General features: G+C 36.2%; 1 protein-coding gene across 1 annotated transcript; it reads right to left on the bottom strand.

The window, feature by feature from the left end:
• Positions 1-9551: 9551 nt before the first annotated feature.
• Positions 9552-22641, bottom strand: LOC121426569 (monocarboxylate transporter 7-like). The gene is made up of 4 exons (XM_041622919.1): positions 22449-22641; positions 20397-20537; positions 19172-20116; positions 9552-9789 (listed from the first exon to the last, which is right to left on the bottom strand). The coding sequence occupies exons 1-4, from the start codon at positions 22639-22641 to the stop codon at positions 9671-9673; spliced, it is 1398 nt and encodes a 465-aa protein (XP_041478853.1). The 3' UTR covers positions 9552-9670.
• Positions 22642-24623: the final 1982 nt, after the last annotated feature.

Here is a 24623-nt window from a genome sequence, read left to right as displayed (position 1 = left end):
TTGGTCCACCTATTATCATGTGATCTTGCAAGGTGGCCAGCCCATCTCCATTTCATTGATTCAATTCGCCTATATTACACATTATCGACGTATTGGTCAAGCTACAGTGTGTATAGTCAGAAGTTGCGTGCATTTTTGTAGTAATCAATAAAATTCGATTTAAAACATAAATTACCATTATTTTCGTGATCACATGAGCAGTTGAAGGTCATTTGCCATAAACCGGAATAGTGTTTTTAATCACTGAGATGATCACGACTATTCATTATTTATTTCATCTTAAAATATGCTTCTTAACACGTTAGATAACAACTAAGTATTCATTCACTGTAGCAGAGTAGCTCCTCCAAAATCAATGCAATGCAAGGCAACAAAACAAGTGAGAGAGTTCCTTTATTTCAGTTTTCCCATTATGTAAATATTGATTAAAATTGAGCAAAAGGTACAGTACGGCGAACTAGGACAAAGTGAAGAAGGAAAATTCTACATGAAAAGTCGACTGGCGTGCGCGCTGTAATCTGAATAATAACGGCTGCCAAGCTACAGCTGGGATAATAATATCCAAGTCCTTTTGAAGCACATATAGGGACATTATTCATAATGCGATATGCGCTATACAAGAACTGTATATTATTATCATTATTATAAATTGATATATTCTGTCCATGGTGAGAAGCTCAAGAAAAGTAACAGTGAATACATTATATTCATTCAGTTGACTGCTGTAAAAGAAATGACTTTAATTTTTGTTTAATTCAAAGAGAACATAAGTATATTTGTCTCTGCCTTTAAAGGTCAAGTTCATCCCATAAAAATGTAGATTTGAATATACAAAGCAAAATCAAACTATAATAACGCTGAAAATTTCATCAAACTCGGATGTAAAATAGGAAAGTTATGACATTTTAAAGTTTCGTTTATGCACAGAACAGCGATATGCACAACTCAGTGTCATGCAAATGAGACAGGAGATGATGTCCCTCACTCACTATTTCTTTTTTTTATTGTTTGAATTATACAATATTTCTTTTTTTTACAGATTTGACAATAAGGATCAACTTTACTGAATCATATAATATTAAACAACGCTAATTGAACATGTTCAGGGAGGAATTAATCTTTGCTTCACTCGACAATGGGGAGAAAATTGGAATATTTCATATTTCACATAATAAAATACAAAAGAAATAGTGAGTGGATGACGTCATCAGTCTCCTCATTTGCATATACGACCAGGATGTGCATTTAACTATTTTTTTAATAAAGCGAGACTTTCAAATGTCATAACTTTCTTATTTCACATCCGATTTTGATGAAATTTTCAGTGTTATGTTTGTTGGATTTTTCTCTTTTTATTCAAATAAACTTTTGGCTGGGGTGGACTTGTCCTTTAATTGTTTTGTACTTTAAATGGCAAATTACCCGGTGTTTTGAAATCACTATCGTGTCTCGACAAACTTTCAAGCAGGATGATCTTTGAAGGTTTCCATGGTGGGGAGAGTATTGGAGGTTTTTACGATAGCACCATGTATTTAGTGCTGAAAAGGACTATTTGTTATTCTTTCTTGGTTATGTTAGCTCTGAAAAGAACTGTTAACGACGTTACGACCAGCGTATTCTGGTCGTCATCAGGAATGACGATCCACCTGAAAACTTGAGTTTATAACCAAGTCGGTTATAAAGAAGTAATTAAGGTTTAGCTAATAGGAAAGGAGGAATTGATGGGTAATTAAAGATGAACCAATAGGAAAGCAGGAGGATAGAGAAACTTTGAATCAAAATTTGAACGAAAGTGGCGTCATAGAATGGATATTGATGGACAATTCACCTCATTTAGGGTGAGCTGTATCAATCGAAAGTTGACTCTTTTCAATGAATAAACTACGACAAAATTTTGAGCGTGATTACGAAATAAACTAGGGACTGTGTGTCGTTCCATAAGGTGATTATTCCAGAACGCTATGACTTGGTCAGTATGTATTGCAGGGCCCGTAGAAACGTCATACATCTAGTTGATTTGGGTCTGATTGTACATGCATTTTAGAGGCGTAATAAAGGAGTTATATTAACTCTCCGTATGGAACCATTGGATATTTCTGATCAACATCAATAAGTTGTGAGATGACTGAGAGTTAGATAGGCTGATAAATTGAAATCCGATGATAAAAATAATAATAATAATGATAATAATAATAATAATTGTCATCGGAGCCTTAGGAACTGTGACAACAAGACAAAGAAGCTTTCCGGCTGTTCTAGGAGTCGAGGTGTCATTTGAAACGATACAGAAGGCAAGCTTACTTGGAACACCTCATATCCTACGGAAGAAGGTCTTGAATTCGAAAGAAAAGTGAACAATGAGAAGAGGACCGATGAGAATAATAACCCTAGATTTCTGGAAGAAGCCCCGTTGCTGTTTAATACACCAACAGAACATCAAGTTGTGGACAATGAAAATGATAATAATAACAATAATAATAATAAATAACATATAGCGCTTAATACATCGGAACGACGTGTCTAAGCGCTTTATAGATATAATGTGTATATTATTACACCGGTCATCGGATTCAATCAGTCATTCCCGCCCACAATGTGTGCACATCCTCCACTACCTGGGGAGTATTCACAGTCAGTCGCCGGTGGACAAGCTACAATGACTTTCACACTCTTCCGGGTAACCATTTAGCACCTGGGTCGAGAGTGGCAAACTGTGCATTAACGCCTTGTCAAAGGACGTCAGACCGTTGTGGGATTCGAACACACGACCCTCTGTTTACAAGGCGAGAGTCAGAACCACTACACCATGTCTCCTCCGTGGTGTAGTGTAGATATGTAAGGACAGTACAGGTCCACTTTTCAAAGCATCTTATGACATGTATGACGGATTGTTTTACAGAAAGTGAATTATCAATTAGAAATGAGAGTGTAGTGATAATGACTTTTGTATGTAAAAGTAAAACGGAGGGACTTGCCGAAAAAGCAAAGCTTGTACAAGAGGTAAACCGCTATCTTAGTTACATTACAAAACTACAACAAATAAATATTGGGTCGTAATAATAACTTTGTTTAAGAATAAATGCAATTTTTGTGCACTTGACAAAAACGTTACTGGTGGATCATGTGAGAAAATATAACGTTTTACAATATAATAAGAGAGGGGGAGGTGAGGGGGAGAAAACAGAAGGGACAGAGAAGTGCAGTATACTAAGTAGAAATAAAGTCAAGGCGGACAGCAAGAGCAGGTACTTTGGCTAATTGCAATTTTAAGAAGAAAAAAATATAACACAAATAATATACATTACTGTATGTATATAATATGAGCTCATGTACACAAAAGTTGAGTACATGTATAATTAAATTGGTTATTCAGCTTGACCCGTTTGCAACGAATTTTGCAGAATTTAAATGTTTTTCAGTTTGCGTTTAAAAATATTTACATTAGGGGATTCTTTGACATCTTGAGGCAGAGAGTTCCAGTAGGCAGGCCCGTAGAAGACAAATAAGGTTTTCGCAAATAAAGTTCTTGTTAAAGGAAGATGATAACACTAACGTCGCTTCCATTAACAAATTATCCTGCAAGCCTCATATCGATAGTATAATATACTATCGATATGAGGCTTCCAGGATAATTTGTCGTCAATAAGGACACCCAAGAATCTGGGAGTGAAAACATTATTAAGAACGAAATTAACTAAGAAAATGCTGTCAGGTAGAGTATTGATTTCATGACTGTAAATCATGCAGTTTGTCTTCTGGTGATTAAGTGAAAGTTTGTTGGACTTGATCAAATTTGTAACTTTTGTTATTTCAAGATATCATCATCATGATCATGGGAAAAGAAAATATTGGAGTCGTCAGCAAAAAGTATAAATGAAAGTAAATTTGATGTATTTTTAATATCATTGTTGTAAGTAATAAAAAGAAGTGGGCCTAGTAGACTACCCTGGGGGACACCGCAAGTAATTGGAAGAGTAGTCGAATTGCTATTATTTAATGATACAAATTGGGTCCTATCATAAAGTTGACTATGAGAATTTTGTAAATGTGCGCACATATAACCTACAGATACACGGATAAGACAGAACTGTGTTACCCTATAATGTGTGTGGTGCCGGGATATGGATACTTGGACTTTAATTATGATTAAATTTGATTTGTGAAGATCGTAAATGACATGCGTTCTGTTCGTGTTCCTTATTTAAATTGTACCATGTGGCATTTTGTCACAATGTTTCATGAAAAAAACAAACTATTGGCAGAAGTAACGAAAACCGTCCATGAAACAAATTTTTATTTCACTTTTGTTGAAATTTTGACTTCCTCTCTCATAGACATTATGTATATGGGTGCATATGTTTTAAGCCCCTTTTACACTTTCACGGAAGCAACACGGATCATCCCGGATTGTCAATCCGGGGTCATCCGTGTACAGTCCGGGACTACCGTGTACACTCCGGCTACTCATCCGGCGCCATCCTTGATGTACCGGCATGTCCGGGAGAAAAATTGAACATGTTCAATTTTTCATCCCGGAGTACACGGACTGATAATCATCCGTGTTCATCCTTGTAGCCTCCTTGTACATCCGTGTAGCTACCGAATGCATCCGGGAGGCTCCTTGTAAGAACCGGGTGATCCTTGTTGATACCGGCTTTAACCGGGGTCAAATGTTTGTATTGTTTGCGTACATGAACAATAGTCCGTATTCATAACCAAGCACGAGCATGCTCCAGATGCTGCAAAAAGGGACGAAACTTCATTCTAGCAAGATGCTGGCGACAAGAAGTAGTAAGGTCCGTGTAAAGACCCAGTAACATCCGTGATCATGCGGGTATTTCGTGTTGGCTCCGGGAGCATATCAAACGGGATCCCTATTGCCTATCCTTGTAGACTCCGTACTTTTCCGTACATATCCATGTTAATAACCAGTTAACTCCGTACTCACTCCGGGAATGCTAGGAAAATACAAATTTGGCACCCCGGATCATCACGGACTGAGATCCGTGATGATCCGTGTTGCATCCGTGAAGGTGTAAAAGGCCCTTATTCAATATGGTGGATGATTTTTTTTTTCTAAACTGTCTTTATCAATGTCATTTGGAAGTAATAGTTATCAATCTATGGGCAAAATTCTGCGCGAAAATGAAATCGATTTGTTAATTTATGGATGAGTGAGCACGTCATCAAGGGGAAGAAATGGCATTTTCAATGTCACAGACCCATTTGAGGGGTTATAAGGCGAATAATGGGGGAAAATCTTTTTCGAATGTGACTTTATTTTTGTATTTTTTATATTATCCATCATTTAAAATGATGGATGATATAAAAAAAAAACATCAAAATTATACATTTTGATCATCACACTTTCCGAACTTTTTACACTTTCATTGTTGAGCGAGCACACTTGAAAACTTAGGAATAATGAATACTCTTTATATTGCATAAATGCATTCTTTTCCGAACAATTTCTCATGATCAGTTAAAGTTATACAGAATACTAATATAAATCCCTATATACTTATACGTCACCATGGACTTACGTTATCAAACTTTTTGTGTGGAGTGGCGTATATGATGGATAGTGAAACTTAAAGTCACCGCTTAAACGGTTTAATTTTTCAAACCGGCATATCCGCCCTTAAAGTATACAATGATAGATCACTTTGTCGGCTTAGGCCCTATCATTTCACTTTTATAACCAAAGGTAGATAGGACTTGTCTCAAATTGTCACATTCCTTTCTATCAGAAATTTCCTGAAAAAATTGAAAACAAGCTTAAATCCCAGGAAACCTAGATTCTTTCAAAATTGCTTTTCAAAGAAAACTGAATGTAAAAATAAACAATCATCTCCATTAATTGTAGACTGGATGTATTTAAAATTAATACATGAGTAACGTTTTAGCCCAGTGGATTAGGGTCGTGGGCTCGAATTCCAGCCAAGGCGCAATTTCCTTCAGCAAGAAACTTATCCATATTGTGCTGCACTCAACCCAGGTGAGGTGAATGGGTGCCCGGCAGGAACAATTCCTTGAATGCACTGAGCGCTGAAAGGCAGCTCGAGCTAAAGTGGGGGTGATGATAATAAACAACAATGCACCTCGGAATAGATTATTTATAGATAGATGGCGCTAGATAAAAGCCTATTATTATCATTATTTATTGATATTGTTGTCATTCCTCGGATTATTGTTATTATTATTATATTACTATTATTATCATTATCATTATTATTATTATTATTACACATCACTCTAACTAATACTAACTTTATCCTCTATATACCATAGGGAACTGCAAACAAAATGTTCTCTTTTCGTTAGAATGAACGCAATGTCATACGAATCGCAATCAATTGTCGTGCACTTTATAACTGTATTATTCCGCATAACAAACGTAACAATAAGTGAAAAACCGCAAACTGATGTCAACAAAATCAATTCTAAAAACAATTCATTCATTTCATTCGTTTATTTCCATTTTCAACAATTAAAGTTTCTTCTGTAGATGTTGACATATATAAATAACAAAACATATTTCAAATATTCCTGTACAGAAAATTATATTCAAGATTACAAATCAGGTTGGAAATGGAGGAGGCTGCTAAAAAGCGGAGCTTGTAGAGTGCAGCCTCCTAATAAACATTCTTGCAGTTGTTTAGCATATAAAAACGACATTAAACAGCTACCCGTTATTGACAAAAGGATATCATATAGAAATATATCTCCTTTGTCAAATATTGTTATAGGCCCGATGCATGGATTCGAACTTATAAGAATTCACTGGTATACAATTGTCAAGGGGCGGAGGTATTTTTCAATTGAATCTATTTACACGTCAATACAATCATGACAATAGGGACTGGTGCGACAAACAAAATATCTAGTCTGCAGTCAGTTGGAACACTATGGCAACAGCAGCGCAGTCAATTGTTGTGGACCTTATAACTATATTATTCTGTATGACGAACATGATAATTATAAATAGAAAACAAATTCCTTTTGATTATAACAAAAATATTGTTTTACATTAAAAGATGAATTCCGCTTTCTATATACTTGAGTCGGAAAATAGGTTCACTTGCACTATCATAATCTATTTTTTAACAACATTTTGTATTGCCTGAAGTGTCTAGTTAATGAATCTTCCCTTTGCCAAATTGTGTCCCACGGGGATCCAAATTGGCAATTTTGGCGGCAAACTTGGATTTAAAAAAAAAAAAACTTTTTTCAAATTTTTTCCACAGAATATGTGAACATTGTCAGTGAATTTTCACTATATGGTTTAGATATATATATAGTAAAAATCTATTGCAATTGTTTTCTGGACACATCCTATCATTAATTATAGACACTTCAGGCAATACAAAAAAAAGTTGGTTAATATACATACATATATATAACAAAATATGCAGAAGATAATGCTTTCATTGCCAATAAAGTTTTTATTGCTTACAAATATATATATATTTCATGATGGTGCACGGAAACCCCAATTTCCAACTAGACTAATACTAAGGCTGACGTAATATACCTACTAATTAGATCATAAGCGCCAATATCTTCATTTCAAATCTGCATCATCAACCGTGCAATATAGATTATTACATTATTCAATCTCAGGCTCCTTACTATTTTAATACGTTTTATTGATACATAAGCCTTAAGTTCAAAGATTTTGATCGCAGTTGATAATAACATGATTTATTTTTACAAAAAAAATGAAGCATTGATGTCACAACTTTATCGAGAATTAAAGAAATTTTCATTGTGGTTTAAATCAAATTAAATTTCATTTGTCATGAATAAAAACAAACATAATTGTACTTAAACAAATAAATGCTTATTGTGTAATTGGTTGCAATATTTTCATTATTCATTCAACGTAAAAAAAGGTAAAAACCCCCACTTTTTTAAGCTGCATTGATCTTTTATATATCAAATGTCACGTTCGTAATATCATCACGATAGTGACAAAAAGCATTCGTATTTCATGGAACGGTCAATAAAACATTTCATTAGCACCGTTCTTGTTGGCTTAGGGACGTTCCGCAGTTAAAATGAAATCCATGTCATTTTCATCCAATTTTGTACAGAGTTACTTTAGCACCTAATTATTCCAAATATGAAAAATTAACATGGGTTCTGTGCTTGATTTTTTGCTATCGAGCTTTGAAGTTCACCCATTTGCAAGGTCTCGAGAAATACGCAATAAAAATTATTTCGCGTTTTTAAACCCCACGAGATCACAACATTCGGCATGTTGGGTGTAAACCTCTATTACTCAGTCAAAATCCATCTAAATTTCACCAAATTTTATATTATAGTTCAAATTATATACTCAAGATATAGCATTTACACATATTTGTTATTCGTTTGCTCTTTAAAGAGTACTAGCACCGTCAATTTTAAACATAAAATGTGAAAGGCGACAAAAACTTATCTAATGAAATTTGTATAACAAATTTAAGAAGTACAATAACTGTTGCATTTTGTTTAAAACCAATGTCCTTTTCACAAAATGTTGCATGGTTGTTGAGAAGATATACCAAAGAGGTTTGAACATTAAACATTGGGGGTTCATGTGCCGGTTTTCAAAATATCAGCACTTTTGTTGGAGCAAATGTGCTTTTAAAAATAAAAATAAAAACGCGTCAAATGTTTGTATCTCCATGGGAAAATTCTACATCATTATCCCATTTAATCAAACTCGAGGTCATATGTTGAGGGCTCAAATAGACGAAACGTGAATTGTAGGTCCTGGTTCAAGAACATTTATTAGTCAAATCAAAAACAGCCCCTGCATAGAGAGGTTAGAAATGAGAGCAATTATATAATAACACATTTGGTAATATATAAATTATCAATAACGAACACAATTTACTTTATCCATACAAAATAAACATCATATTAATATTGAATAGCGCATAAACAGAATATATCAATATTCCATATCATACAATCATATGAAGAAATATCAATTGGCATTACGTAATAATATCTTGTCACATACCTTCCACAAAATATATCAACAAATACTAAAACAATATGATTAAGTCAAATAGTAGGATATCATTTCATCAGAGGCTTTACAAATGCATCTTTTATTATTATGTAGCTTAACATACTAATTATTATAATATGTCATGTAAACCATTAATTACCAACTCATCGAGAATTAAGTGTATACAGTCCTGAAACAATCTGGAACTATAAAGTCTTATCTACCGGTGACGATAAGCAATTAAGCAGTCTGTAATAAGTTAACAGTGTACAAATACAATTCACAATCAAGTTTTCAATACTAGATCTAAACATTAATAAATACAAATAAGAGATAATCGTCATTTCTTATTATCATATACCGCCATTCATGTATCTCTCTCATTCGTAACTATAGATATGAATGTATATCCATAAATTTATTGATTTCTTGACAATTTGGAGTGATCTCCTTTGTTTACAAAGGGCATATTGAAAATTTCTTGTAGACAAAAATTATATCACACCGATGGATTTCCATTAAGTACGATTGAATGGATCAAACGGCCCCGTTGAACGTCCTTAATAAACGATTGATCACGTAATAGTTTTCTGCCAATCACTTACTTAGGATCCATATATGGATATATATGATATCTTACGAAATGACTGCGTAAGAGAAGCCATCCTATCGCCGTCTGTGGATGAAAAACGTTACAACTGCGAGATAACCAGCCATGATGGAGTGTGAAATCCCGATGATGATGAAGACTTTCGTGAAGGACTGAGTGAGATCGAACAAATATCCTAAAAAATGATGATAATAATATCTAAAGTTAGCATATTTGGGTAGGCCTCTGATGGGATGTGTTTAGAAACCATTACTAGAGGGTGTCTCATAAAATATAATGGCTGTTCGTAAGCTACACTTTCGGGTATATTGGGAACATTATGCTTGCTGGGTAAAATGATTATTATTATAAGTTTGTTTGGCGTCACCTGTGCCTGGGAGGCGAAAAGTGAACTGAATCACTATGACCCGCAGGTCTCTCCTCCCGATATAACTGATTGGGGGGAATGCAGGTGGACCACTTCACCGGGGTTTCACCCTACTCTTATACGAATAGTGCAGTGGGTTCTTAACGTGCAAAGGTGGTGACTCTCCTCTACACGGGGCCTCCATTTAACGTCCTATCCGAGGGACGGAGTGTTTTCCATTGTAACATAGCCTGCATCTATGAAACATGGGAGAGACGTTTACACACAACGCACTGGCTTCAGTCATCCGCCCGGGGTGGACTCGAACCCACGATCTTTGGTTCGACGGGCAGACGCGTTACCGACTGAGCCAACAATGATACCAACTACTTTGTAAAATTTACGCAATGCTGCAATGAAATTTACCCTTTAAACTTGCATTTTACCCAAAATGGGGGGGGGTGTTACACAGCAAACATAATTATGCTTTTTCCCTTTCTACCCAATATTGAGTTAATTTGTACTCAAATTTTTTTTTTGAGCGTAGAGTGTACGAAGGTTTTTACGAACGACTAGTGATCCTTTCTCTAAATTATACCTTACATACGCCCACACAGGCACACACACACACACACACATACACACTGACACACACTTGATCCAGTAAGGTCGACCTCAATATCCTCAGTCGGCAAGCCGATGTACGAGCTATCTTTCCTCAGCTTCGCTTTAATAATAATACTAATATAGGATATTTATATTGCGCACATATCCACCTTGTTAGGTGCTCAAGGCGCTCCTATATTACCCGGCTAAGCGAGGCGTTCAGAGCGCACACAGCTTCTTAAGGAATTACTTCCTACCGGTACCCATTTATCTCACCTGGGTTGAGTGCAGCACATTGTGGATCAGTTTCTTGCTGAAGGAAATTACGCCATGGCTGGGAATCGAACCCACGACCCTCTGTTTCAAAGTCCGGAGACTAATCCACTTGGCCACAACGCTCCACTCTTTGTGAAGATAGCTTGCCTCGTAAGTGATATAGTTTGCAAATCACCTTCACCAACGGTGATTATTTCTTTATCATGTTATATAGTAGTCAGGCAGCATATGTCATTTACCTCGACAAATTGGCTAAGTCTGATTTTTCACTTTTATGTGATTGGTGACATCACAAGGAACAACTTCCAACTTGGTGACAAATTTCTAATGGTCATCTTGACCATGTTAGGGGTCAAAATGATGTCAATAGGGGTCAATTTTTTAAATTGCCCCGATTCTGTCAAATGACATATCAAATTGTTTGTCTTGTTATACTGAACAAAAAAGTGTACACAATCATATACTCTTGACCTCCCGTTAAAAAGTTATGACCGGAAATGTCAAAGGTCAATGAACTTTCGTTCAATGGCAAATTACACTGAAGGTGTTAAGAAAGCTCATTTTTTCCGTGTTTTTATGCATGTGTGTACTTTTTTATTCTCGATTTTGATAAGTCCATCGTCAGAAGTCCTTATCCAGAAGATATAAAGGGTCAAGACAAGGTCAGGGAAAGGTCAAAAGGTCAACAAACTTTCATTGGAGGCCAAAATGCACGTCTTATATAGCGGTTAGAAGTTTAGAAGTCTTATTTTTCGTGGGTTTTTTTATTTTGAGTCTATATCTAAGAAGATATTTTATATACAAAGGGGTCAAATATGCTTATTTAAAATAGATAAACAGAAATAGACGTCGAATACATTCAGTGTGGTACTTTGAAACGACTTGAAAAAACCTTATGCCCTTAAAATAATCTTCATGATGTAATAAGTGCAACCAGCTCTTTCCGAGTTTCTGGATTTAGGAATTCAATTCAAGTTCAGTTCATTTTCAATTTACTCGTCTTTGATATGTAAAGATACATTTAATACTTAGTTTGCTTTGTACATAATATTTTAATCAATAGAGAGTGTATTGTAGTGTATTGGGGAATATAATTATGTGCACTATGTTAACAGACACATCGATTGATCAGTGCTCCCAGCTCCTAAGAAAGATGCCTAACATCTTATTTGGATTAACTTACGAATAAGATAATGAGGTAAGGAATGAGGATGATATGATATAAGTTGGACTCAAATTGCTATTAATTCTAATGTGTGAATGTTATATTATTTCTGACAAAGAGGCAACATCGTGTATGCATGATCATTGTAGTCATGGGTATCCATCATGCTGATGTGATATGTTCTGACCATTACTCGATCTCTGGAGCCAACGACTACACATTCCTGATTATGTGCTGACATTAACGCGGCTTGTACTATTTTATCAAGTGTGTGTTTCCAGAGCATACAACGTGAAACTAAACTTAATACCAGATGCAGATTTTGTTTTTGTTCTTTTGTCGTTCTTGTTTTTTAACTACTTGCTGAATTACCTGCATGTTACTAGAAAGAATAATTATATAATTGAAATAAACCACAGCCATACCGCAGCGGGAAGGGGGGGGGCAGCTGCCCCCAGAAATTGTGAAGACTTGCATTTTTACTAAAAAAATAAATACAATTGACCAAAAGTATGCACGAAATCCTTATAAATTTTCACTTTACAAAATGCAAAAGGGCCCAATGATAAGCTTAGAACAGCACATAAACCATAAATGTGAATATAGTCCTTCTTGACTCCAGAGATCGAGTAATGGTCAGAATATATTACATCAGCATAATGGACATCCATGACTACAATGAGCATGCATACACGATGTTGCTTCTTTGTCAGAAACAATATAACCGTCAGACATTAGAATTAATTGAGGAGCAATTGGAGCCAAACTTATCATCCTCAATCCTAACCTCATTATCTTATTTGCAAGATAATCCAAATGAAATGTTGGGCATCTTTCTTAGGGAGCTGGGAGCACTGATCAATCGATGTGTTTTTTCTGTTAACATAGTATTATACTTATACCCCAATACATTACAATAATTTCTGTTAAGATATTCTGTACAAAGCAAATGAAGGAAATACTTCTTTACATATCAAAGATTAGAAAATGGAAAGTGAACTGAACTTGAATTGAATTCCTAAATAAAAAACACACTGGTTGCACTCATCACATCTTGAAGATCATAAGATTTTAAGGGCATAAGGGTTTGTCAAGTCTTTTCAAAGTATTCCTGCAATACCATACCACACTGAATGTATTCGACGTCTATATCTCTGTTTATCTATATTGTTCCTAAATAAGCATATTTGACCCCTTTGTATATAAAATATCTTCTTAGATATAGACTCAAAATAGAAAACCCACGAAAAATAAGACTTCTAAACTTCTAACCGCTATATTAGACGTGTATTTTGGCCTCCAATGAAAGTTTGTTGACCTTTTGACCTTTCCCTGACCTTGTCTTGACCCTTTATATCTTCTGGATAAGGACTTCTGAGGTGCGATGGACTTATCAAAATCGAGAATAAAAAAGTACACACATGCATAAAAACACGGAAAAATGAGCTTTCTTAACACCTTCAGTGTAATTTGCCATTGAACAAAAGTTCGTTGACCTTCGACATTTCCGGTCATAACTTTTTAACGGGAGGTCAAGAGTATATAATTGCGTACACTTTTTTGTTCAGTATAACAAGACAAACAATTTGATATGTCATTTGACAGAATCGGGGCAATTTAAAAAATTGACCCCTATTGACATCATTTTGACCCCTAACATGGTCAAGATGACCATTAGAAATTTGTCACCAAGTTGGAAGTTGTTCCTTGTGATGTCACCAATCACATAAAAGTGAAAAATCAGACTTAGCCAATTTGTCGAAGTAGCCGGTAAATCATGACATATGCTGCCTGCCTATAGACTGGATGATATACTAATAAGAAATTTTAAACATACAAATATTGAAGAATGTATGTTGTGAAACAATCTAAAAGGTGCTTTCATGAAAGTAAATAAAGCTTGATAGATTAGATGCCCCCGGCCCCATAGCACCATTTAAGATTCTTTATGGCATTAAAGTCGGTAAACAATAAATCATATAATATACTCTCCCCTCAAAATTTACTTCTTTTCTAATGAATTTCTATATGTGTAAGAAGTGAAATATTAATGGAAACGTTCGTTCTTATTAAGTTCACGTCACATTCATTTTAAACTAAAGGACCCTTGATCAGTGAAAAGATTATGATTGGTGTGTAGATCAGAGAAAACGTTCTTTTCGATACAATCACGAAAATTTACCTGGTGGGGGTCTTTCGCTTGATAGGCTTTAAGCTTCGTCATACCTTCGCCGCAGCTGCCGCTGTTCTTAAATGCAGCACGACGTCCTCCGACGGGGAGAAGGGTCTGAAAGGGGAGTTGGTTTCGCTGTCACACACAACACACTCAGAAATAAAGGTTAAAAATTGAACTCCGAAAGGTTGATGCAAAATCAGCACCCTATGGGTTCAAAAATTGAATCCCTGATTTGGGGTTCAAAAATTGAACCCTGCGGTTGGGGTTCATTTTTGCACCCTGCGGGTTCAAAACTGGACCCCTAAATTTAAATTGAACCCATAGGGGTGCAGTTTCGAACCCGCAGGGTGCAAAAATGAACCCCAACCGCAGGGTTCAATTTTTGAACCCATAGGATGCTGATTTTGCATCAACCTTTCGGGGTTCAATTTTGAACCTTTATTTCTTAGTGTGAAGGAACCACAGGTTGAAGACTTCAGAGTAGCGACAGAACATGCAGTTCGCAATATCAACAGTAACAAGGCCAACCTTCTTAGGATCTACATGTCTTCACCTTCAAAGATCTCGTGGAGGATTTCAAAGACACCGGCGTAAATCCCGGGGGGTGGGGATATATCCCCCTTCCTCTTTTGGACAGGGGTATGGCATGCATCATTATCCCACGCATGTCATGATAGAAATGATACGTTCTTTAATCAAAATTATTAATACAACTATAAATGCAGTCAAACTACTTAAATCGACCCAATTTCGCATTCTGTATATACAAATAAAATTTCTAAATATTCTTACAAGATTTGAGCCATGACAAATCCTTACCTTTAACTTATAGCAAAGTTTATATCCGCTTCTTTATTACAGTACGATTATAATACGTCCATTTATGAACCGTATATGATAACAATGACTTTTAGATATAGTTATAATTTTGATCATAAACCAATCAAAACATCCCATACACTTTGCATTTTCATCCGTTAATAGATTTGAAATCATATTATTTCCATAATAATCTAAGAAATATTTCAAATATGAATTTTGCTCAAAATGTGAGGTTATGTTGTCGTGATTGTGACGTGTGATGGCAGATAGCCCTTTTATACAGCACCCTTAATCCTGATAATCATAATTTCATTTCGTCATTCTCTCATCTCACGTTCAATCTTTGAGAAAATTTGTTGCCATCGAAAAAAATCTGGACTGTTAAATCCTTAATTGATCTTTACAATTCTTTTTTTCCCTTATCATCTTAAGTATACGTTATCGATAATTTACCCATGCCACCCGCTGTTATATTATTCAAATCATTTTAAACGACTGAAGCATTTTTGGGGGCTCCCTCACTACACTCACTCGCTGCATTTCTGCAATAATTACGGACCCCTAGAAAGAATACTATGGTAATCACTCTTTCTGCCAACTATTAGAAAGTTATTAGCTCGCTTCGCTCGCTGGCAATTCAAGTTCATCGTAACTCATTAGGCCTACTTTATATTCCAACAAATCCATTACTAGATCTTGTTGTGAATAATGATTGTATAGAATCCATTTTTATTGAATTTAATACTTATAGCAAAAAAAAGTATTTTGTTCAATATATAGACCTCCAGGTCAACCTATTTCTACTTTTCTTGGAATTCTTAATGTTATTCTAGAATCAGTTAATAAAGAAAATAAAGATCTCTTCTTAGGTGAGGATTTCGATATTGATCTATTGAATTCCCTTTATAGTGCAACAGTTGACGAATTTCTAGATATTCTCATGATCAATTCTATGTATCCGTTAATATATTTTCCAACACGCACCACTCATAATTATAATAATACTACTACTAATAATAATAGGCATTTATATAACGCCATCTATCTAGAAATATTCTATTCCGAGGCGCGTTGTTATTATTATCATTACCCCGGCTTTAGCTCGAGCTGCCTCTCAGCGCTCATGCATTCAACGAATTAATCCTGCCGGGTACCCATTCACCTCACCTGGGTCGAGTGCAGCACAATGTGGATAACTATCTTGCTGAAGGAAATTACGCCATGGCTGGGATTCGAACCCACGACCCTCTGTTTCAAAGTCAGAAGACTTATCCACTGGGCCACAACGCTCCACAAGTATAATACAAGTTCCCTTTTAGACAATATTTTTACTAATAAACTTGAACATATTATGCTAGGTGTTTTGGTTGCAGATATCAGCGATCATTTACCATTATTTAGTATTTGCAAAAAAAAGAATAAAGTCAATCATATTCCTTTGAAAAAACATGACCTTAGTGAAGTAAATATAGGAAGTTTTATAGCTGAACTCAAGAATATTAAATGGATTATTAATGAAGATCCAAATCATAGTTATAGTTGTTTCATACATCAATTTTTAGAATGTTATCATGATTGTTAAATTAATTAAAACCTGGTTTTGATAATGTACACATATCTGTTGTTAAACGTGTCATTCATGTCATACAAGCATGTGTTCCTCTTTGTAAAATCTTCAACATGTCTATAGCTATAGGTGTATTTCCTGATAAAATGAAAATATCTAAAGTAATTCCTGTTTTCAAAGGTGGTGCTGATAATGATGTAAGTAATTATAGACCCATATCTGTTCTTCCTTTTTTCTAAAATTCTTGAGTGTTTTTACTCCAGGTTATATGACTTTCTTGAAAAATGTAATATCATTTCAGAACATCAGTATGGTTTTAGGCCGGGGCATTCCACGTCTTCTGCACTTCTAGAGTTAATCCATAAAGTTAGAAATTGTTTTAACAAGAAGGAAATTACGTTGGGTTTATTTCTTGATTTATCAATAGCCTTTGATACTCTCGATCATTTTATATCGTTACACAAACTTAGTAATTATGGTATAAGTGGTGTGTCATTAGATTGGTGTCAAAGGTATTTGACACCAATCAGTTTGTACATGTTAACAATATTACTTCCGAAACATAATGCAGCAGATGTGGAGTGCCCCAGTGTTCAATTTTAGGTCCGTTGTTATTTCTTATTTATATGAATGATAGATACAATGTATCATGTCATCTTGATTTTATTCAGTTGCAGATGATACCAGTTTTTTTCATGTCACATACAAACCAACAGCTACTAAACGATAAGTTCAATCGTGAATTGGTACTTTTAGATAAATGGTTATCTGTAAATAAACTAGTACTTAATACTAAAAAAACAAATTACATGATATTTACTAATAAGCATTTAGATACACAATTTGATGTAAATATGGGGAATAAAGAAATTTCATTAGTATCTTCATTAATTTTTTTAGAGGTGACAATAGACAACAAATTAACATGGCATGAACACATTGGTATCATCTGTAACAAAGTTTCCAAAGGAGTTGGTATTATCAACAGATTACGATTCTTGCCAAATTTCATATTGATGACTATATGAAGTGCAATTATTTTACCTTACTTAAACTATTGCAATATAGCCTGGTGTAATTCAAATAGCTCATATATAAACAGACTCTTCTTATTGCAGAAAAAAGGTAGTTCGTATCATTACAAAGTCCTCTTATCTTGGCCACTCTTAGCCACTTTTTTCTAAATTACAGATTTTGAATATTTATGATTTAAATCACTATAATATTGGGATTTTTTAAGTATCTTTGTTGCATAAATAAAATTCTCATTCAAATTTCAAAATATTTTCAATTCAATTCTGATCTTCACAATCATAATACAAGATCATCCAGCAAATATCATTTTCCCCAAATAAGAACAGACAGCTCAAAATTTTCTATTTTCTTTAAAGGTCCAGAAATCTGAAACAATATTAAAGTAATTATAAAAGAAAAACCAACATTGAACTCATTCAAAAGGGGATATATTTTTGTTACATCGCAACTAAAGATAGGATTTTCCTGCATGTGTATAAAGTATAAGTGTGTGCGTGTGTGTTTGTGTGAGTGTATACATGATTATGTTTAACTGTAAATTATTTACTTGGTGAAAATTTTGTTGTATTACATTGAAATGTACAATTTTATATGTTTTATGTGTACTTGTTGTTTTGGAAGGAGATAGCCTAGATAAGTAATTTTACTTTTGTTATCCCCTCCACTGCATACTTTGTACACTTTCATTTTGATGTTCCACACTTTATATATCACTTACATTTGGAAGACAATTTGAACTTTAATGACCTTAAATGTCCTTTAACTAACCTATGCGTGATTTAAATGTAAATTTATTCATAAATTTACATTTGATATATCATTAGCTTTAATTTGATACCAAACATGACATGTTTTTTCCTTAAAATTTGAAATTTATATTTAAGAGGTATATGAAAAAGTGGGCGCGCCCTATGACGTCAATAAAAAAATTCTCAAGGGTGCCAAGGTGGCACCCATCGGATTCTTGCAGTAGACACCCTATACTACTACAACTACCAGCAAAAATAATCGCAGTCATACCCAACTTGACGGTCATGCAATCATTTTTTATCATATCTACCCGACTAATTGATAATAAGCGGAAAATATATATATAAAAAATCCGAGCAAGGACTGCAATAGCTGCTACATTGGTGAACCAGGCAGGAATTAAGAACCAGAAAAAATTGAATATCAAGTACAAGAACAGGTTTTAAAAATTGCATCTTCTGCTGTCAGTAATCATGTTGCCTTAACTAACCACTCCATCAATTGGAAGGATAGTTTCATACTTCCTCTCATCGGGACGACAAGTCTACTAGATGGATTAGGGAGGCTATCCACATTCAGAAAGGGACCCCCCACACACACACACACACACACACAATAAATAGAGATTTAGGACAATACAATACGCACCCTTCTCACTCGTCTCAGCGTCCGATCCCATACATCGCCAGCTTCGACGGAGGTATGACGAAGCTTGCAGCCTAGCCAGTTAAGGCTTGCCAAATAAAAACGGTCAAATTTTAATGATAGTGTTATAAAGAACTTTTTCTCGTGAGGGGTATTTGATGTAGCCTACCTGAGAATGTTCCTGAAATCGTTCCTCCCAATCCATACCAGAACATCGAAAGAGCGATGGCAGTGTCACAATTATTATCGTCGAAGACAGCATCATTGCTCAGACTGGCACAAAGAGCGTCTTCGATGAAGAAGCAGAACCCTTGAATAAATGCTAAGGCGGCACGACACTGGTAACCAGAACTGATGAAGTCCAGCAGAAATGATCCGGCGCAGATACAAGATACCGGGATGAACACGGCAAAAGCATTGACTCCTTTATAGAGGAGGATAATGAAAACGGTTCGCCCGATGATGCCGCCGATGCCACCAATTGTGGAAAGGAATACAGCATTAGAAGATTGGATACCGAGTTGTTCAGTATGGGGGACCAGAAACAGCATCCAAGAATAAAGATTGTAAGAACTTATGAAAAGAATCGGGGTAGAGAAAAGAAAGAGTGGTTCGTTTAACAATCCGCAAGATCGTTGGCAGGATTGAAAGAATGACCCTTTCGTGATGGATTGTGGGTCCGGTGACATCCCCTGCTTGTCAGTTCTAAATTTCTCGACCTGAATCAAACGCCTTTGCAAAGTCACATCTTCACTTTCTTCTTCATCATCAGTATGACTATTACGACAAAACATCGTCTTTCTATTGTGGGATTCTGTTTCTGGGAAACACTTTCGGCTATCGCTCTCTTTAGGCCCTTCGTCAAACTTGGAATATCTTTGTTCCTTTCGAATCGTTGCAGCGCACGCCATGGCGTTCAGGGCAACACCACCGAGAATGAGAAACGCCGAGGAATAGCCATAAGCTTGAAGTGATCTTTCAATCAAAATTGGGAGGAAAACTGACCCGGCGGTATAGCCATATAAGGACACAGTATTCGCTAACACGAATTTCTCTTGGAAGTGAGCTTTCACGGAAAGATGTATAGGTGTGATGGTCATTGATAGGCCAATGCCTGTAAAAGAAAAAAAAGAATGATGATACTCGAGGAACATTAGTATAAACATTTTTATACTAAGAATTAAATTAATGTAATTGTGTATAAAATATATGATTTAATCGTAATAGGCCTTGTTTATGTAATCATTATCATCATTTGCACAAAATATGACCTTTGCCATTCCTGTTTTCTTATTTTTCACACCCACACACGAGCGTGCACCCCTTCATCTCCCCATACACACACACGTGCAGGGAATTTTATCGTTTTATTGATTATTGTTAAATTAGCTTACCCGCTAAGCCTAGACAGACTCCAAGAGAAATCAAGTTGCCCAAGAAACCGCATGTAATAAGACATGATCCACACAGCACCGCTCCTGACATAGCAACAACGCGGTGGTTGTTTTCCGTCAGGAAGTACTTTACAAATGGACCTGAAATTTTAAACAAAGAAAGAAAATTTCACAGAAACACACGTTTCCTCATCTACTTTTGAATATATTCAACCCCTTCTCTTCATTTCCCTATCCACCATTTCTTCTCTCTCTCCCTCTCTTGCTCGATAATCAAAAAAATGAATATAACCAGCACAAAAATGAAATAGACATTACGCTAGGGTAACACGAACGAAACCAACTCCAAGCCAACGGACGGAATGTCGGTCTTGCCAGTGTAACTTGTAATTTTTTGCATAACAGATGTGTAAGCGCTGGTGGCATACTAGTATCCAACCGGTTTAATTTCAATTTGTCTAATGCCTATTCGTACAGTTACCAACTCGTCCACTATCATTTGGTCTACCATCAGTTCGTCCATTATCCAATGGTATATTTGGCATTCCATCCACTCAACATTTTGTCTAATAACCATTTGATCCAATTGTCATTTAGTCCATATGCTATTTGGGATAATTGACAAATTTGCAATTTACTATCCAATCAACAGTAGAATAATCCGAGGCTAGACGTTCGACCATGGTAGGAATAAGAACTCCGAAACACTTCGCGAATCCTGTTATTAATTTGCTCAGAACAATCGCATGCATGGTATCCACTTGTCAATGTAAGCGCCGGCTGCTGCCACTCCCGGGCTATGTTTCGGAGATGGCGAAAAAGTCCAGGAAGAAACTACTCTTTTGATTTACCAATTTTCGACAAAATACTTCTAGCTTACTCTTTATCATGAAGGGCATTTTGAGTCCTGCTCATGCCGACCCCCCCCCCCAAAAAAAAAATAAAAAAATAAAAAAATAATGCGAGAGTTGTGTGTTAGCATAACACATCGCTCTATTTTGTGCAGGTGTGAAAGCAGTTGGAAATCACTTCGACTATCGCAAAGGACGCAGAGGGAAAAGTGCGTTTTGCTAAATGGTATATAATTATTGCGATATGTATAAATAGAGAATGCAATTTTGTTCAATGTTCTGATTGTCAATTATACGTATGTTATTATTGTATTTCCTTTGTTAATGTGTTTTGAAAGAGTTGCAAAAACCAACAAATGAAATGAAATGAAATTTTTTTCCAAGACTTCACTCTTCAGAGTGTTGCACTGTAGATTGTGAACATGGCCAGATTTGAGTAGGCCTACAATAGGTGACAAGGCCGATGGGTCGTATTATATTTAATTCATCTTTTCCTTCCCATTGTCCTTTTTGCTGGGGGCCAGGGATTGAGCTGATGGTACGGTCGGGTAAGAAAGGAAAACATCGGCCGGACCACCCCCCCCCCTCTCTCTGCCCACCATGCATGGACATCTACGCCTGGGTTGTGCAAAAACTCGCCATTAAACATTTTTAACCTATGCCCTTCTTCTTCTTCCTCTGTTGATTTCCTCCAGTCCTGGAGAACTGCGAGATCGTTGTGTCTTCGTCAACTCGGTTCAGCAACTTCCTAACGGAACAGTTTCTAGCATTTCAAAACTTGTGTCATCCCAAACAAACTAGTATCCAAGGTTGTGTCATTGTCGACTGTCCGACATCTATCCAACGTGCTACTGTCCAACCTTGTCAACGTCGTGTAACTGTTGAGTTTTCAGCAACTTTCCATCAAACCGCGATTTCCAACGCAGATTCAACGTTCATCCGTCAATTTTTTTTCAAACGTGCAACGACTTTCGAGTATCCGACGTTTTGCCAGCGTTGGCTTGTTACCTGAAAATCTTTTGGTCACCCCTAGCCCCCCCCCCCCCCCCGAAATTAATACCTTCTTGTTCCAAGATTTCTCAGAAATACATCTTACAGTCACAAACCAACTCCAAGAGGACCGATAGTACGTAATTGATAATAATCTAACAACTTGGTTGATCAGGAGTTGGTTTCGTCGATGAGACTTGTAATATCTTACATAGCAGATGAGAAAATGATGATGGCATGCTACACATCAACCCGACAGTGGCATAATCCGAGTCTAGCCGTTCGACCATGGTAGGAATAAGAACTCCGAAAGATTTCGCAATCCCAGTATCAATAAATAATATCACAAACTTGCTTAGAACGATCACATAACCCCAGTAGAACATAGATTTTGAGGCAGCCATTTTCACTTCCGTGTATTGTCGCTGAAATGTTATCCACCGAAATATGCATTTCTAAACAAAACATAGCGTTTAAAAATACTTCCCTTTTTTCTAGTGCCATTTGCCTCAGTCATTCCATTTCAATATTGTTAGACATGTTAGAGTTCACTAGTTTACAATTGTCAATGTGTGATGGTATATTTCAATTGATTATATTTATGAATATATACAATTAGGGTACAAAAACAAACAGATGTCTGTCTGAAGTCAGTTGGATCGCAATGGCAACTGAAGCACAATCAGTCTTGTATAGACCAATTTCACAACGTGAGAGGGCAGCAGACTGGTCGCCATGCTGCGGTGTGCGAATCAACTTTTATAGTACACAAGTCAATAGGGTATTTGGTACATTCGTTCGATTTTTTTTTATTTTGGAACAATTGAGCAGATTTCTTGTAAGATTCACAATGAGCATTAATCGGAGAAGTGCCGGTCGCAGCTGTGCTGGGTTCAATTGCCACAACAATTGGAGACAGCTTCAGGATTGGAAGCAAAGTGAATGTGAAATTCACTCGCCTTGGACTCATGAAGCCTGTTTGTGTGTGAAGCCGTACTCCCTGCATAGGTTTCCAGGCCGTGATGAAGGAATGCGTCGCCAGTGGATAAAAAACATCAACAGAAAGGACTTAGATGGAAATATCAGTCCCTCTCTCTCTCACACACACACTATCCCTCTCTCTCCCTCTCTCACACACTCTCTCACTAGCCCACCCCCTCTCTCTCTCTCACTACCCCCCCCCCCCTTTCTCACTATTCCTCTCTCCCCTCTCACTATCCCCCCTCCTCTCACACATACTCTCCCCCCCTCCCTCTCCCCTCTCTCACTCTCTCTCTCTCGTTCACTCTCCCGCTACTCTAACACAATTTACTAGCAACAAGATGTGAGCTCCCTGATGAAAACCAACAGCGATTCTTGGTCATCATCAACTCACTTTTACTGACAAAACTAAGGGGAAAAAGTAGCCAAAGTGCAAAAATTCATCATACCTTCATCGGTCAGATATGGCCATTGTCTTACATCGTCTACCCAGGTGTTCATGCTTTATTTTATTGTTTTATGATGAAGTTAATGACACAATATCAGAGCTTATCTGTAATCTTTCATTGAATTTGTACACAGAGCCAATTGCGGTCAGCGCACTTGCACACCGCAGCAATGGCGTCGCCGATAGAGGGCCAAATACATAAACAGGCCGTGAAATTGGTCTATATACATATATATATATATTACTCTACACATAGGCGGCGGAAGCGGGGGGGGACGGTCCCCCCTATATTTGTTGTTGATGACCTTTTTTTTTGCTTGTCAATTAATTTTCCTACGTCCCCCCTAAAATTTTTGGGTTGAGAACCTTTTTTTTTGGGGGGGGTTGTCAATAAATTTTTGGTTGTCCCCTCCTAAAATTTTTGGCTTCCGCCGCCAATGACTCTACACTACTCTACATAAATAACACGGTGATTAATGGAATAAATGATGCTTTGTAGTAAAGGATGGAAGACTGCCTCCCATTTTAAATCTCGTATAATTGGTGTAGGTACTAATTTCATAAACGCCAATATGTTAGTTTCAAATGCGCATCATCTAACTTTTAATGTGCAGTACCGGATGGTTCAATTTAAGGCCCCTTAATGTTCTATAGTATATGAATGCATAAGTTTTTACACCAATTCGCTTCGTTCGCAGATGATACTAACATATTTGATTTAAAAAAAACACATGCATGTCAAAACTCTCAAATGAAAAATACCATTTTTAGTTCGAATCAAATAAACTTTCAATTAAAATTCAAATTCATTTATTTCACTTCCATCACACAAAAACAAATTGTATAATATAATTTCTTCGTCTTTTTCTTACTATCATTATTATTCTTTTTCTTCTTCTTCTTCTTTTCTTCTTCTGTTATCTTCTCTATTGTCTTTTTCTTCTCCCTCTCACTTTT

This window comes from Lytechinus variegatus, chromosome 13 (genome assembly GCF_018143015.1).
Source record: "Lytechinus variegatus isolate NC3 chromosome 13, Lvar_3.0, whole genome shotgun sequence".
NCBI classification, from domain to species: Eukaryota; Metazoa; Echinodermata; class Echinoidea; order Temnopleuroida; family Toxopneustidae; genus Lytechinus; species Lytechinus variegatus.
This window is presented reverse-complemented; position numbering and strand designations above follow the sequence as displayed.

Excerpts from the sequence above, each read along its gene's own strand:
- LOC121426569 (XM_041622919.1), bottom strand. The coding sequence starts at position 22,641 with ATGGCTGCCTCAAAATCTATGTTCTACTGGGGTTATGTGATCGTTCTA. Across the intron at positions 20,117-20,396 it reads AGTCTGTCTAGGCTTAGCGG|GCATTGGCCTATCAATGACC; the intron begins GTAAGCTAATTT and ends TTTCTTTTACAG. Across the intron at positions 9,790-19,171 it reads GATTTCAGGAACATTCTCAG|GATATTTGTTCGATCTCACT; the intron begins GTAGGCTACATC and ends ATCATTTTTTAG.